The following is a 16,109-nucleotide window of genomic DNA, read 5'->3' on the forward strand; positions in this document are numbered from 1 at the left end:
AAGGACAGGCTGGGGTTTGGGTGGGTGGCCTTCCAGAGAGCAGGGCGATGGGAGTGGACGTGAACTTCCTGTGCCTCGGGCCTCCGCGGAAGCGGGGGCGGGGGTCTGAGCTGCCGGGCCTGCTGGGGACCAGGCCGGGGCCAGGGAGGGCGAGCCCGGGGTGGGGGTGGGGGGCCCGGGACGGAGGCCCCCGGTGCGCGGCCGGTGCGCCTTGAAGTCGCGGGTGTGCAGGGCCGCCGCCGTGTAACTGGTGTGTTTGTTTGGAGCGGCTTAGGGAGGAGGCTGGAGACGGGGGCGGCAGCGCCCCACTCGGCGCCGCGGCTGCCGGGGGGTCCGCGTGTTAGAAGCGCCCGCTCCGTCGGTGACTGAGGACGGGTGGGCGCTGAGCAGAGAAGGGCGAAGTCCGGAGGGGGCTCGGCGCCCCGGCCCGGCCGCCCCGCAGCCCAGGCGAGCGCGGAGGGAGGCGAGGGGACGGGCGCGCCGGCTTCCCCGCCCCCAGCCCAGCCGGTTCCAATATTTCGCAGAAAGGCACGCGGCCCCTAATCGGTCCTTTCCAGGCTGCGATTTAGCCGCGCGATGCCCGCGCAGGGGCGGGGGCCGCGGGCCGGGGGAGGCGCTCGGAGTCCAGAGCCGCCGAGCGAGGTGAGGAGCCCGCGTCCTCGGCTGCTGGGGGGGGCGGGCGGGCGCGCAAAGCCGGGAGGCTGGGATGGAGAGGGGGGCCGGTTAAAAATAGCCCTCTCCGGCTGGGAAGCTCGCGCGCGCTCTCGCCTCGTTCGGCGCCAGAGGACTCCGGGGAGGAGGCGCTGGGGAGGGCAGGGCGGGATTCCCCCTCCTCGGCGGGCGCGGTGCCCGCCTGCGCGCCGCGGCGGCACGTGTGCGGGGCCGCGCGCCCGAGCCCCCGCGCCCGGCCGGGGCGCCTCTTCCCCGCCACCGGGCGCAGCTGGCAGCGGCCCCGCCCGCAGTCTCGCGCGGCCGAGGGCGGCTTCGCTCCGTTATTCATTATTTACGAGCGTTAATAGGTTTGAGGCGCGGAGCTGGGGCCGAGGGCGCGGCGGGGACCGAGGCGCCGGGGGCCGGGGTGCGGAGGGGGGGCTGGGTCTCTGCCTGGGCCCCGGTGCCCGGGGCGAACCTCTCCGCGCGCGCCGGGGCAGCGCGGGGCGCCGGGCCGGCAGGGCGGGCCTTTGATCCCGGCCGTGGGCCTCTGTCCTCCGCGTCCTCGCCCTTCCCGGGGCGCGGGGAGGGGGCGCGGGCCGCACGCCCCGCCCTGCGCGCCCCTCGCGGCCCCGCCGCCGCCCGGGCCTCATTTATCATCATCTTCGGTCAAGTGGGGTGTGCGAGGAACAGCTGCTTCCCTCGGCTGACTTCCGAGGGCGGCCACGGCGGGGATCAGGGAGATGAGTGATGGGGTCTGGCGGGGCGCAGCCCCCGGGGCCCCGGCGCGGGAGGGAGCCGCCGCCGCCGCCCCCGCCTCGGGGCGCGAGGAGCGCCCCTTCCTCGCTCCCGGCGCCTCCGATCGCGGGCGCGCGGCTGGCGGGGCCCGAGGGCGCCGCGACCTTGCCGGGGTCAGCGGGCTGGGCGGCGGCGGCGCGGCGTCTTTGGGGGCGCTTTCGGGACTGACGGGCGCGGCCGGCACGCACAGAAGGTGAAATTTTACCTGCCCCCGGGGGCGTCCTGCGGGTTTTCTCCCGGCGGCGGCGGGCGCCCTGCCTTTGTCTTACACGCGCGAAACATCTGTGGCGGGGGGGCGGCGAGGCCGCGGACGCGCGCGCACACCCGCGCGGCGCCCGGCCCCCACTCCGGGGGGCGCGGGGGGCGATGGGCTCGCCGCAGACCCTCGTGCGGCCCCGGCCCCGCTGGGCCCCGGCTGCCCGGAGCAGAGGCTGAGTGCGCAGTCCGCGGGGTCCGCCTGCCCGCAGCGCAGCCGCGTCGCCACCCTCGGCCGGCGGGCTCGCGCTCGGCGGTCCCCCCTCTCTCGCGCTTCCAGCCCCCGCCCGCTCTCTCTCCTTAATAATAAAATTACACCAGGCCGTGTGCGGTGTGGCAGGCGGCCAGCAAAGCCTGTCTCCAAGCGCCGCCGTCTCACAATAAGGCAGCGAGAGGGCTGGACACGCGGGGCGGCCTCCTCCCCTGGGCGCAGGGGGCGGCTCCCCGGGGGGAACGCGGCTGGGAGCGGCTGTCAGGACGCTGCAGAGCGGGGAGGGGGGGCGTGCGCGGCGAGGAAGGGAGGGGAGGTTCCCGCGCAGGCTGGGAGCCAGGGCGGGGGCAGGGGGCATTCCCTGACTCCTGGGAGCAGGATCTGGGCCGCCACGTCGGCCTGCAGCTCAGAGTTCATCTCCTGTTTGACAGGGGGCCCATGCTGGCCCACAGAACTGTAGAGGTATCTCCGCCCTGCTGGACCTCCTGGAGAAGTCACTGCCCATCTCTGGGCTTCCATGAACCCTCTGCAAAACGACGGAGAGGTTTGACCTCCAATACGCTCTGCAGAAAGTGGCTTCTGGTGGATCACCGCTCTTAGCAGCGGGCCTGGTTGGTCCGGCGGTGGGCATTGGAGGGGGACGCCAGCACCCCCGTCAGAAACAAGTCAGAGACCCCAGTCCGGCTCTGGCCGCAGACCAGGGGGCCCCCCAGAGTGGGGGAGAGTGGCCCTTCCCAGGGAGCAGTGATGCAGGCATCTAACTAATGGGGGTGACTTTGCAGGATGGCCAGGGGTCGGTACCAGGAAGACAGCCGTCTGGGGAGGGGAGGGGCGGTAACCACAGCCACCCCACTTGCTGGTCCTGCCTCCTGCAGAGTGAGGCCGCCCCTCCCATCTGTGGGCCCCTCCTTGCAGCCTGCCCTGACCACCTCTTCTCCCCGCCCCAGAGCCTCACAGCTGTCTGTGTGTGTCAGCTGTCTGTGTGTCTGTCTGCCTCAGGAGAGCAGGAGCCGCTGCTTTTAGCTGTGGGTCCTCAGTGCGCAGCTCAGCCCCTGCGCAGGCTGTAGGCCAAGCAGAGACGGCTGGACAGCAAGTGGGCTTGGGCACCGAGGGCTGGGACCCAGGGGCTGTGGCGGGAGCGCGTGAGCTCCGCCTTCCCTTCCTGGTCCGCTGTGGCACGCGTCCTGGCCGCCAGGTCTGGCATCCGGCATCAGGGCTGTGGTGAGGGTTGGGTGACGCACCCTCGCCCTCCCGTCCACCCGTCCAGGCAGCATTCACCAGGCACCTACTCAGGGCACTTTCTAGGCCGAGAGCCTGAGACCCAGGACGTGAAGACCCTGCCCTCGTCAGGCTACTTTCGGCGAGGGAGGCACAGGTGAAATGGCTCATTAGACACTTAATTCTGCACTTCCCACCGTGATGCGCGCCTGCGGGGACCCAGCAGCGTGGGGGTGAGCGCCGGCCGCTGAAGGAGGCTGTGAGCACCTCTGGGTCCCCGTCGCTCTGGCCCCACGGGCCACCCCTGCTCAGCACTGCCCTCCCCCAGGCCCCCGGTGCCCCTCCTTCAGCTCCACTCCGCAGCTTCACGGTTCGTGCTGGTCTCAGGGCTTCTCCCAGAGGCCAGGGAGGGTTCCGGAGGCTCCTGCTGTCCCTCCTTCACACCAGGCACCCCCCAGGTGCCCAACAAGGCCCTGCCTCACTCGGGCCAAGTGCCATCTGCGTTCGACTCCAGGGAGCTTGTGAGCAAACACGGCCTGCAGACCGGTTCTCTTGGTCTCTGGGGTGTTAAACTTTTTACTTGGTTGATAACATTTTTTAAAAATGTGGTTGAAGTCTCGTTGATTTTCAGTGTTGTACGACAGAGTGATTCCGTTATACACGTACATGGTTTTCACATTCTTTTCCATTATGGTTTATCACAGGATGTGGAATACAGTTCCCTGTGCTCTACAGTAGGACCTTGTTGTGTATCCATCCTATATGTAATAGTCTGGATCTGCTAATCCCAGCCTCCCAGTCCACCCCTCCCCCATCCTCCTTACGCTTTGGCAACCACAGGTCTGTTCTCCGTGTCTGTGAGTCCAATTCTGTTTTGTAGATAAGTTCATTTGTGTTGTATTTTAGATTCCACACATAAGTGACATCATTTGTCTTTCTCTTTCTGACTTTGCCAGCTATGCTCATCTCTAGGTCCATCCACGTTGCTGCAAATGGCATTATTTCATTCTTTTTTAATGGCCTAGCAGTATTCCATTGCATATCCGCACCACGTCTTCTTTATGCATTCCTCTGTGGATGGACGTCTAGGTTGTTTCCATGTCTTGGCTGTTGTGACCAGTGCTGCTGTGAACATGGGGGTGCTTGTATCTTTTTGAATTAGAGTTTTCTCTGGATAAATGCCCAGGAGTGGGATTGCTGGATCATATGGTAGCTCTATGTTTGGTTTTTTGAGGACCCGCCATACTGTTCTCCATAGTGGCTGCACCAATTTACATTCCCACCAACAGTGTAGGAGGGCTCTTTTTTCTCCACCCCTTCTCCAGCATTTGTTATTTGTAGACTTTTTAATAATGGCCATTCTGACCAGGGTGAGGTGGTACCTCGGTCGTAGTTTTGATTTGCAGTTCTCTAATAATTAGTGATGCTGAGCGTTTTATCATGTGCCTATTGGCCATCTGTATGTCTTCTTTGGAGAAATGTTTATCTAGCTCTTCTGCCCAAATAACATTTTTCTTTAAATGAGAGATTCCTCTTTCTGTAAAACACGCAGAGGCTCTGGCACCCTGGGTCCTCCTTCCCACAGGCAGCCATCAGCTGGAGCAGTTAACCTCCATCCTCACCCTTCACAGGTGTTACCTGCCAGGCCCAAGCCCCTTATCCCCACCCAGATGTGCTGTGGACCTCAGCTCGACCTTGTTCTGGATACTTTCTTAATGTGACATTTTATTTATTAAAATAAAGGATAGTTCTTTTCCTTTTTTTTTCTTTTGGGGGGGAGCCACCTTTGGTTTTCATTGCTGCATGTCGGCTTTCTCTAGTTTTGGTGAGCGGGGGCTACTCTTCCTTGCGGTGCATTGAAGGGCTTCTCATTGTGGTGGCTTCTCTTGTGGAGCACGGGCTGTAGGCACACGGGCTTTAGTAGTTGTGGCACGTGGGCTCAGTAGTTGTGGCTCAAGGGCTCTAGAGCACAGGCTAAGTAGTTGTGGCACACAGGCTTCGTTGTTCCGTGGCATGTAGGATCTTCCTGGACCAGGGATCAAACCCGTGTCCCCTGCATTGGCAGGCGGATTCTTAACCACTGCGCCACCAGGGAAGTCCTATTTAGTTTTAAACAATTAGACACTGGATTTTATTTTATTTATTTATTGGCTGTACCACACAGCATGTAGAATCTTAGTTCCCCAACCAGGGATCGAACCTGCACCCCCTACAGGAGAAGCGCAGTCTTAACCACTGGACTGCCAGGGAGGTCCCATGTGACATTTTTAAACAGTATACATTCAACAAACAGTTATTGTTCAGGGACTTGGGGATATGACTGCAAACAAAACAAGCAAAAATCCCTGCTCTCGTGGAACTTACTTTGTAAAGAGGAGAGGCAGTAATAAAGTCAGCCAGCCACTTGGCCTGTTACCTTAGAGAAGGCGGGGGTGGGGGTGACGCATGGGTTTCAAGCGCAGTGGTTAGGGTTGGCACCTGAGAGGCTGACACGAGCAGAGGCGTGCAGCCCAGGGAGCCAGAGGAGCCGTGTAGATACCCAGGAATGGAATTCCCAGCAGAGGAAAGGCAGTGCAAAGGCCCTGAGGCTCAGGGAGGTGCCCGACTGACCACCAGCTTGGCCCCTTGGTGCTTCCTCTTCCCCAGGAATTCCCTGTGGGCGGAGGACAAGACGGGGGTGAGAGGTTACGCTGTCTCCTTTGTCTGCCCTGAAAGCCATCGGACAATCAGATCCTCTGTCGTCTGTAGTGTGCCGTCACCTGCAAGAACCGTGGGGCACGAAGCAGCCTGGTAGCCCCCCCGCCACTGGCCCAGCTCCTTGACCTTGAATGTGTGGGCCACTGACTCCTGCCCTCTTAGCTGTCTGCATCCCAGCACCCGCCGCGTTTTCTTTTCCTCATTTTGACAGAGCTGGGGAGTGATGTAAATGATGTAAAAATCCACAAGAGACGGACGGGTGTGGAGCTGACCGTCGGCGGGTGCTCCCTCCCCCCCACCGCATCCCCCCAGGGTTTGTGCTCCAGACGCCAGCGGCACCGCTGTGCTGGGTCCTCCTGGCTGCCCCGCCCCTCACGGTGTGGGTGGGGAGGGGGCGGCGGGCCCGCTGGCCCAGGTCCCTGGACCTGTTGACCCTCACACCCCAGAGACTGCACCGTGGGATGGGGTGGGGGTGGGGGGCCTAGGCGGGTCGCTGTGCTGCCCCCTGGCTCTGGAGTGGGAGTTCAGCAAGTCCCTCCACTCCCGGAAGTGGGGTCTCGGCCTCCTTCCTGGGCGGGTGCCCAGCGCGGGGGCTGCGTCCCGGCCTCCTGGTGGGTTCGCCCTGAGGCGGGGGCTCGCGGCTGGTGGCTTAGTAGGTCTTGGCCGTCTCCGCTGCCGTGTCCTCGGAGGAGGCAGCATCGGTGGCCTTCAAGGGAAGGCTTTCCAGACACCTGCAGTGGCCAGAAGCCTCTGCTCCCCATTCAAACATCCTCTGAAGAGCCGTGAGACCTCCCCCCCGTCCCCCGGGGGCCCGAGCCTCAGCTGAGGAGCCGGCCCTCTGCCTGCGTCTCCCCCCCCAGCACTCAGGGCCTCCGGCCCCTGCCCCGGCCCTGCAGAGAGTGGTGGGCCACGTACCAGGTGTGGGGAGTGGGGACCACCTTATGCCTCGGGATGGGCCCCCTCTGCCCCAAGCTGACCTGTCCCGGTGCCTGTCCCGGAGGCCTGGGACGGGGTGGCTGGGCTGTCTGTCTTGGGGAGTCCTTGGAAACTCATCTCTTCCCCTCATTCAAGCCAGGCCCCTGGGATTCAAAACAGACCCCACGGAGTAGCAGTGAGCCTGGCTAGTGACTGGTCATTTCAGTCAAGGGGTCCTGTTAGTACGCGCCCCTCACAGCACAGGGGGGGCCCAAGGTGGCCGTTTCTCCGCCGCCCCAGCCTCCTGACTCAGGTAACTTTCCCCTCCTTCCTGGTCTGCAGGCCTTGAGTGCGTTGGGTTTTAAAGCTTTTTCCCTGCAGCTACAAATCAGAAAAACAGGTCATAAAACCACCTCGGGTAGGCGAGTGGGATGGGTCCAGGGGGTCCAGGGGCCCCAGAGCCGCCCCGGGGAGCAGGAGCTTCCTTCTTACCGCCCCGCCCCCCCCGCCCCCAGGTCCCTGCAGGAGCTGCAGCAGCCCTGGCCCACGCTGGGCCCATGTCCCTGACCCTGGGGGCTGGCAAGGCTGTGGGCCCAGCGTGCTCTCCCAGAGGCCACCCAGGGGACAGCCAGGGACCACCACTGCCCACGCACAAGGGGACTGCAGAGGAGACCTGGGCACCACCCCCTGTTCCTGGTTGTGCTCCAAGGGGCCTTCCTGTGAAGTGGGGCTCCTTGGTGAGGGCGTCCACACCGCTGCGGTGTCTACCAGGAGGAACTGCCCTGCGGGGGGCTCACACTCAGGTCCGGCCCCCCCGAGCCTCCCCTTTCTCCGTAGAAGGGCAGACAGCCGTGGTCGCCGTGAGTGTGCAAACCTAGGGGGGCAGGCGCCAAGGCCGAGGCTGCCCCCGTCCCCGTCCCAGCTGAGCCCCGGTTCACCTGCTGCCCAAGGCCTTTGGGGGCCACTCACCCTGCGCCTGGGGCGGGGGGCACGTCTGGGCCCAGGGAACAGGGAGACCCGATGCGGAGCGGGTGCCTGGCCCGGCTTCGTGCCATGTCTCTCCCTGGAGCAGGGGCTTGGGCAGGCCAGCGCGCAGCAGTCCCCGCAGGGGCGCTGACGGAGCCGGGGCTCAGGACTGACTTCCTCCTCCCTTCCTTCCTCCCTCCCTTCTTCCTTCCCTCTCAGGACTTCAGAGACCTGGCCTTGACCAAGTGTCTGGGAGAGGGCGGAGGGGGCGCCTGGGCTGGACCAGAGGAGTCCCGTGAAGGCATCTTAGCGGGTGCCCTCCCCTGACCCCCAGCCCTTCTGACTCCAGCAGAACAGAGGCCAGACCCCCAGCCTGCGCCCCTCTGCCCCCACTCCTCCCGGGTTCAAAGGTCACCACCTCTCTGCCAAGGGGACCTCTTGCTGACACCACGCAGCCCAGCTCTCTGCCTGCCTCTCTCCCGCCTGTCCTTTCCGAGCGCTCTTGAAAAGTAATCATAATCACAATAATTAATAACAACAGAGCCCCTGGCAGCCCCAGGCAGCTCTTAAAGAGGCCAAGCCCCATTTTCTCCTGGCAGAGCTGGCGGGACCTTTGTTCCCGTGCCCCGCGCCCCCCCCCCCCCCCCCCCCCGCCTGGGGTTGGAGGGCGGGGCTGGGTGGGCCATTTGCCCTCCTCCTCTGTCTGGCACTGGGCTTCTCCTATTTTAATTGAACTGTCTTTTCTTAGAGATAGATGCTTTCACCACGTCCAGCTGCTCCTGTGTATTGGAAAACCCGCCGTAATACGGCTTGGCGAAATTAAAAGATGCAGCAGCTGGACGGATTAGATAGGGAGGGGGGACGCTGGTCAGAGCATTCTTTAAATAATGCTTCTGGTAATGCATTTTTGGAGAATGTGAAAAAATATTTTTAAAAAAAGCTGTAGAGATGTTAATGATATCCACAGGACACTCAGCAGGAAATGAGAGCGATCTAGGACTCATAAAAGCCGAAATGTAATTTGTGCAGATATACGAGGCGCAGCCTTCAGAGCTGGCGCATTCCGGGCTCAACGCGGGGGGCGCGGCTCACCCTGCCCGCCCGCAGGGGACACCCTGAGCGGAGGGGCCTCCACCTGCCGGCCAGGGCCTGGGCAACAGGGGTGCCCACGTGCGGTGCCCGAGGGCGGAAGGGGGACCCCCCCCCCCACCTTGGAGTCCCTTGTGGCCAGGGCGCGAGGCTCAGGGCTGCCCACCTGGCAGGGAGCCGCCTGTCAGGACCAAGGCTGCCTCCAGCTCTGGGGCACAGAAGGCACCTCCTGTCGTGTTTGATCCGAGCCCCCAGGATGGACTGAAGTGGGTCAGCGGGGCGGGGGGGGGGGGGGCTCCTCCGTGTCCGGGCGCCTGCGATGAGCTTGCGAGAGGCTGTGGCCATGGGGCCGGCTTCAGGCCCTGAGGCCAGGCAGCTCACTGCCAAGGGCAGGGAGAGGGGCCTGGGCTGTGCTGACGGGGCTCCTGGGGCTGGCCAGCTGCCGCGGGCTTGACCCCTCCCTGGTCAGCCCCCCCCTCCCCGTCCCCCTGGCCACGGCATAAGGAGGCCATGAAGGTGGGACCTGGGGGAAGAAGGGGTGAGCCGGACCTCCTGGGGGAGTCCCCTCCCCCTCCACGTGTCCCTGGCCCCCTTCTCCGTGCCCCTTATTCCTCACGAGCGCTTCGCAGAGCCCTGGGGGCGGCGGGCCACCCCTCCTCGTTGGGGTCGGAAGCAGGCTCTGCAGAGTCCCCTGTGCCCTCCTGGGGGCCTGGGCCCTCGCTGGGGCTGCCCGAGCCTGGGGCGTCCGCCTCCGTCCTCCCTCCTCAGAGGGTCTCGGGGGCGGGCTCGTTGGCGTGGACGCTGCCGCTGGCCTGCTACGTGAATGCCGCGGTTCTGCCCTGAGGGGCCCCCACCCCCACCCCAGGGTCATGTCCTGACCCCTGACCCTGCTTTGGCCCCTAAAATCACAAACAGATGGGCTCTCAGCCTGGCCCCGGCCCCGCCGGCCCGCGTCCCCGGGCGTCGAGGAGGGGACGTTTCATGCCTGCAGCCCCCCATCAGCGTCTGCGGGGAGGAACAGACAGATTCCAGATGGCCTGGCGGTGACGGCGGAGGTGTGTGCGCGCGCGCGCGCGGGGGTGCGCGCGCGTGTGCGGTGCGTGTGCGCGCGCTCCAGGCCCTGGTGAGTGGCTGCGGGGGCGCGGGCGGGCCGTCCCCAGCCCCCCGCGCTGGTCCCGCTCGAACTCGCTGCGCCGGGGCCGGAGTACGGGACCCCGCAGCCCCAGGGGACGGGCGAGCGGGAACTGCTGAAGGATGTGGAGCCGGCGGGGGCGGGGCGGGGCGGGGGGCAGCCCCCCGGGGGCCTGGCGCTGGGCAGCCACGGCCCCCCCCCCCCCCAGGTGGCCGCCCTGGCCCGGTCCCCGCCGGGGCGGGAGTGACAGGGCGCACGTCCCCGACCCCGGAGCTGTCAGCACGCGCGCGGCTGGCGGGGAGGCTGCGGGCGGGCGGGCGGGCGGCGGCCCCCGGGGGAGAGGACGCGGCGCGGCTGAACTGTCCTCCCCGCCCTCCGTCTCTCCGCAGGCAGCCAGCCCGCGTCATGCAGTCTTTTCGAGAGAGGTGCGGTTTCCATGGCAAGCAGCAGACCTACCCGCAGACCTCACAGGAGACGGCGCGCCTGGAGAGTTACCGGCAGCCGGGCCAGGCCGGGCTGAGCTGCGAGCGGCAGCGGCTGCTGGGCAAGGACTACTACGGCCCACAGCCCTTCGCCGGCTACGAGGGCGGCGGGGGCACGGCCGCCGCGGCGCGCGCCCCCAAAGGCCTGTCCTCGCCGCCCGCCCCGCCCGGCAGGCCGCCCTTCGCGGGCTACGCCGTCCAGGACGGCAGCGCCTACCCGGGCCGCTACTCGGGGGAGGAGGGCCTGCAGGCCTGGGGGGCCCCCCAGCCCCCGCCGCCCCAGCCCCTGCCCGGGGCGGTGGGCAAGTATGACGAGAACCTGCTGAAGAAGACAGCGGCGCCCCCCGGCCGGCAGTACCCGGAGCAGGGCGCCCAGCTGCCCTTCCGGACGCACGCCCTCCACGTCCAGCAGCCGCTGCCGCCGCCCTTGGCGTACCCCAAGCTCCAGAGGCAGAAGCCGCAGGGCGACCTCGCCTCGCCCCTGCCCTTCCCCCCGGGCGGCCACTTCCCCCAGCAGGCCCAGTCCTTCCCCGCCGCCTCCACCTACTCCCCCGCGGGCCAGGGCGGCGGGCAGGGCGCCCACGCCTACAAGAGCTGCACGGCCCCGTCCGCCCAGCCCCACGACAGGCCGCTGACCGCCAACGCCAGCCTGGCCCCGGGCCAGCGGGTCCCGAGCCTGCACGCCTACCCGCCCGGCCGCCTCGGCTATGACCCGCAGAAGCAGCAGCAGCAGGCCCTGCCCGGCCGCCAGCACACCCAGGAAAGCCTCCACTACCAAAGCCTCGCCAAGTACCAACACTACGGGCAGCAGGGCCCCGGCTACTGCCAGCCGGACGCGGCCGTCCGGACCCCGGAGCAGTACTACCAGACCTTCAGCCCCAGCTCCGGCCACTCACCCGCACGCTCCGTGGGCCGCTCGCCCTCCTACAGCTCCACCCCGTCCCCGCTGATGCCCAGCCTGGAGAGCTTTCCCTACAGCCAGCAGCCGCTCGGCCCCGGGCCCTTCCCCTCCGGCCCCGCCGACCACAGCCACTTCTTGCCGCTGCTCAACCCCTCCCCGACGGATGCCGCCGGCTCCCTGGACGTCCAGGCCGCCAACTGCAAGGCGCTGCAGAAGGACAAGCTCCCCGAGAGCCTGCTGTCGGACCTCAGCCTGCACAGCCTCACGGCGCTGACCTCGCAGGTGGAGAGCATCTCCAACACGGTGCAGCAGCTGCTGCTCTCCAAGGCGGCCGTGCCCCAGAAGAAGGGCGTCAAGAGCCTGGCGGCCCGGACCCCAGAGCAGCACAAGAGCCAGCACTGCAGCCCCGAGGGCAGTGGCTACTCAGCCGAGCCGGCGGGCACGCCGCTGTCGGAGCCGCTGAGCAGCACGCCCCAGTCCACGCACGCCGAGCCGCCCGAGGCCGACTACCTGAGCGGCTCCGAGGACCCCCTGGAGCGCAGCTTCCTCTACTGCAGCCAGGCCCGCAGCAGCCCCGCCAGGGTCCACGGCGGCGCCAAGGCCAAGCCCGAGTCCGTGTCCACCTGCTCCGTGACGTCACCAGACGACATGTCCACGAAGTCCGACGACTCCTTCCAGAGCCTGCACGGGAGCCTGCCACTCGACAGCTTCTCCAAGCTCGTGGCTGGCGAGCGGGACTGCCCGCGCCTGCTGCTCAGCGCCCTGGCGCAGGAGGACCTGGCCTCCGAGATCCTGGGGCTGCAGGAGGCCATCGGCGAGAAGGCCGACAAGGCCTGGGGCGAGGCGCCTGGCCTGGCCAAGGACACCGGCAAGCCGCCCTTCTCGCTGGAGAACCACAGCGCCTGCCTGGACCCTGTGGCCAAGGGTGCGTGGCCGCGGCCGGGGGAGCCAGAGGCCCTGCCCGAGGCCCTGCAGCTGGAGAAGGGCGGCAGCGCCAAGGACTTCAGCCCGGGGCTGTTTGAGGACCCCTCCGTGGGCTTCGCCACCCCCGACCCCAAGAAGACAAGCGGTGCCCTCTCCTTTGGCGCCAAGCCCACCCTGGGGGCCGCCGCCACGGACCCTGCCACGGCGGCTTTTGACTGCTTCCCAGACACGACCGGGGCCAGCTCGGCGGACGGCGCCAACCCCTTCGCCTGGCCCGAGGAGAACCTGGGGGATGCCTGTCCCCGGTGGGGGCTGCACCCTGGCGAGCTCACCAAGGGTCTGGAGCCGGGCGGGAAGGCTGCCGGCGGCGTCAGCCAGGAGGACGCTCGCGAGGCTTCGGCCTGCCTGGGCTTCCAGGAGGAGGAGCCCCCGGGGGAGAAGGCGGCCGTGCCCCGGGACTCCCCGCAGGAGGTGGCGGGCGGGGTGAAGGAGGAGGCCGGCGGGCTGCTGCAGTGCCCCGAGGTGGGCAAGGCCGACCGGTGGCTGGAGGACGGCCGGCACTGCTGCGGCGCCGCCGACTTCGGGGACCTCCCGCTGCTGCCGCCGCCCGGCAGGAAGGGGGACCTGGAGGCGGAGGAGTACTCGTCCCTGTGCGAGCTCCTGGGCAGCCCGGAGCAGAGGCCGGGCCTGCAGGACCCGCTGTCACCCAAGGCCCCGCTGCTGTGCGGCAAGGAGGAGGCGGAGGAGGTGCTGGACCCCAAGGCCGGCTGGGGGTCCCCCTGCCCCCTCTCCGGGGAGTCCGTCATCTTGCTGGGCCCCACCGTGGGCGCCGAGTCCAAGGTCCAGAGCTGGTTCGAGGCCTCCCTGTCCCACATGAAGCCGGGGCCAGAGGGGCCCCAGGGGGCGCTGGCTGCTGGGGATTCCGCCGCCCGCGCCCCGGAGGCCTCCTCGGCTCAGAAGCCAAACAAGCCCGCGGTGCCCGAGGCGCCCAGCGCCAAGAAGGAGCCCGTGCCTCGCGGCAAAAGCCTGCGGAGCCGGCGGGTGCAGCGGGGACTGCCCGAGGCCGAGGACTCCCCGTGCAGGGCCCCGGCGCTGCCCAAAGACCTGCTGCTCCCCGAGTCGTGCGCCGGGCCCCCCCAGGGACAGATGGAAGGGGCGGGGGCCCCGGGCCGCGGCGCCTCAGAAGGGCTGCCCAGGATGTGCACACGCTCCTTCACGGCCCTGAGCGAGCCCCGCACGCCCGGACCCCCGGGCCTGCCCACCACCCCTGCCCCCCCGGACAAACTGGGGGGCAAGCAGCGTGCTGCCTTCAAGTCGGGCAAGCGGGTGGGGAAGCCCTCCCCCAAGGCCGCGTCCAGCCCCAGCAACCCGGCCGCCCTGCCCGTGGCCTCCGACAGCAGCCCCATGGGCTCCAAGACCAAGGAGACAGACTCGCCGGACGCGCCGGGCAAAGACCAGCGCTCGATGATCCTCCGGTCCCGCACCCGGACGCAGGAGGCCTTCCACTGCAAGCGGCGGCGGCCCTCGGAGAGCCGGCTCCCCAACTGCCGCGCCGCCAAGAAGCTCTTGGCCAACAACCACCTGCCCGCCACGTTCAAGGTGGCCGGCAGCCCCCAGAAGGAGGGCAGGGCAGGCCAGCGGGCGAGGGTCCCCAAGCCTGGTGCCGGCGGCAAGCTCTCCGATCGGCCCCTCCACGCCCTCAAAAGGAAGTCGGCCTTCATGGCGCCCGTCCCCACCAAAAAGCGCAACCTGGTCTTACGCAGCAGCAGCACCGGCGGGGACGTGACGGAGGAGGAGGCCGAGGGCTCCCCCGCCCTCTTCAAGAGGATGACCTCTCCCAAGAAGGCCAGGCCCGCCAAGGGCACCGGCGAGCCGTTGGCGAATCCGCCACCCCCAGAGACCCCTGACGCCGGCCTGAAGCTGGCCTCTCGGGCGTCCTTCCAGGGGGCCATGAAGACCAAGGTGCTGCCCCCCCGGAAAGGCCGGGGCCTGAAGCTGGAGGCCATCGTGCAGAAGATCACCTCGCCCAGCCTGAAGAAGTTTGCGTGCAGAGCGCCAGGGGCCCCTCCGGGGAATCCTCTGAGCCCGTCCCTCCCCGAGAAGGACCGCGGACTCCAGAGCGCAGGGGGCAGCCCACTGGGGGCAGAAGAAGGTCTCTTCCACGTGAGCACCGGGCAGAAGCTCCCGGCAGCTTTGGGGACCGACCCGTTATGCAGAAATCCGACCAACAGATCCTTAAAAGGTAAACTAGTGAACAGTAAGAAACTGTCCTCGACCGACAGCTTCAAAACGGAGGCCTTCACGTCCCCAGAGGCCCTGCTGCCTGGGGGCGCTGCCCTGGCGCCTAAGAAGAGAAGCCGGAAAGGGAGAGCTGGCGCCCTCGGCATCCCCAAAGGCTCCCTGGAGAAGAGGCCTCATCTAGGCCCAGCTCTGCTCCTGACTCCTCGAGACAGGGCCAGCGGCACTCAGGGGGGCAGTGAGGACAGCTCTGGTGGAGGAGGCAAGAAGCCAAAGACGGAGGAGCTGGGCCTGGCCTCCCAGTCCCCCGAGGGCCGGCCCTGCCAGCCCCAGACGAGGGCGCAGAAGCAGCCGGGCCACGCCAACTACAGCAGCTATTCCAAGCGGAAGCGCCTCACGCGGGGCCGGGCCAAGAATGCCACCTCCTCACCGTGTAAGGGGCGTGCCAAGCGGCGGCGGCAGCAGCAGGTGCTGCCCCTGGATCCCGCGGAGCCTGAAATCCGCCTCAAGTACATTTCCTCATGCAAGCGGCTGCGGGCAGACAGCCGCACCCCCGCCTTCTCTCCCTTCGTGCGGGTGGAGAAGCGGGACGCGTTCACCACCGTATGCACTGTTGTCAACTCCCCTGGAGAGGAGCCCAAGCCCCACAGGAAGCCTTCCTCCTCCTCTTCGTCCCCTTGCTCTTTCTCCTTGGACGCAGCCGGGGCCTGCCTAGCCACGCTCCCTGGAGGCTCCGTCCTGCAGTCTCGGCCCTCCCTGCCCCTCTCCTCCACCATGCACCTGGGGCCCGTGGTTTCCAAGGCCCTGAGTACCTCTTGCCTTGTTTGCTGCCTCTGCCAAAACCCGGCCAACTTCAAGGACCTTGGGGACCTCTGCGGGCCCTACTACCCCGAACACTGCCTCCCCAAAAAGAAGCCAAAACTCAAGGAGAGAGTGCGGCCAGAAGGCACCTGCGAGGAGGCCTCGCTGCCTCTTGAGCGGACACTCAAAGGCCTTGAGTGCCCAGCTGCCGCCGCCGCTACCACCCCCGCTACCGCCCCTGCCCCCACCCCCACCCCCGCCGCCACCCCCGGGAAGCCCCCCAGGCCTGACGGCCCGGCTGATCTGGCCAAGCAGGGCTCCCTGCGCACCAGTGCCCGGGGCCTGTCGCGGCGACTGCAGAGTTGCTACTGCTGTGACGGTCGGGGGGACGGCGGCGAGGAGGCAGCCCTGGCCGACAGGAACCACAAGCACGAGGGCGGCAAGGAGCCGCCGGCGGAGCCCGGCGGGGACACCCAGGAGCACTGGGTGCACGAGGCCTGCGCCGTGTGGACGCGCGGCGTCTACCTGGTGGCCGGGAAGCTCTTTGGGCTGCAGGAGGCCATGAAGGTGGCCGTGGACATGGTAAGAGGCCAGCCCAGCCGGGTGGGGACCTCGGGTTCTGCAGGCAGGCAGGCCTCCTCTCAGATGCTGCAGTTTGGGCCAGACATACCGTAGTCACAGATGAACATGTGGGGGGCTTAGCTGGAGAGTGGAGACATGGCCCCAGCTGAGGCAGGACACACCCACCCGCGTGGGCCCAGACCGTCCACCCCACTGCAGCCTCTTGTGCCCGCTCTGCCCCGTACCCACCGCGCTCACCTGCCCCCCACC

The 16,109-nt window shown here is 67.3% G+C and overlaps 1 protein-coding gene across 6 annotated transcripts in view; it reads left to right on the plus strand.

Moving 5' to 3' along the window:
• The window catches only part of RAI1 (retinoic acid induced 1), a 99,659-nt gene that overhangs the window by 76,667 nt on the left and 6,883 nt on the right, over positions 1–16,109 (plus strand). For 2 of the 6 annotated variants that reach the window (XM_057714578.1, XM_057714580.1), the window contains 2 exons: positions 9,716–9,923; positions 10,322–15,860. In XM_057714578.1, coding sequence (XP_057570561.1) covers positions 10,338–15,860 — 5,523 coding nt within the window. In that variant the 5' untranslated portion in view covers positions 9,716–9,923; positions 10,322–10,337. Of the gene's footprint in view, positions 1–9,715; positions 9,924–10,321; positions 15,861–16,109 lie in introns of those variants that run through there. The other 4 variants (XM_057714579.1, XM_057714581.1, XM_057714577.1 and 1 more) reach the window with 3 other exon arrangements.

Source organism: Hippopotamus amphibius, chromosome 17 (genome assembly GCF_030028045.1).
Source record: "Hippopotamus amphibius kiboko isolate mHipAmp2 chromosome 17, mHipAmp2.hap2, whole genome shotgun sequence".
NCBI lineage: Eukaryota > Metazoa > Chordata > Mammalia > Artiodactyla > Hippopotamidae > Hippopotamus > Hippopotamus amphibius.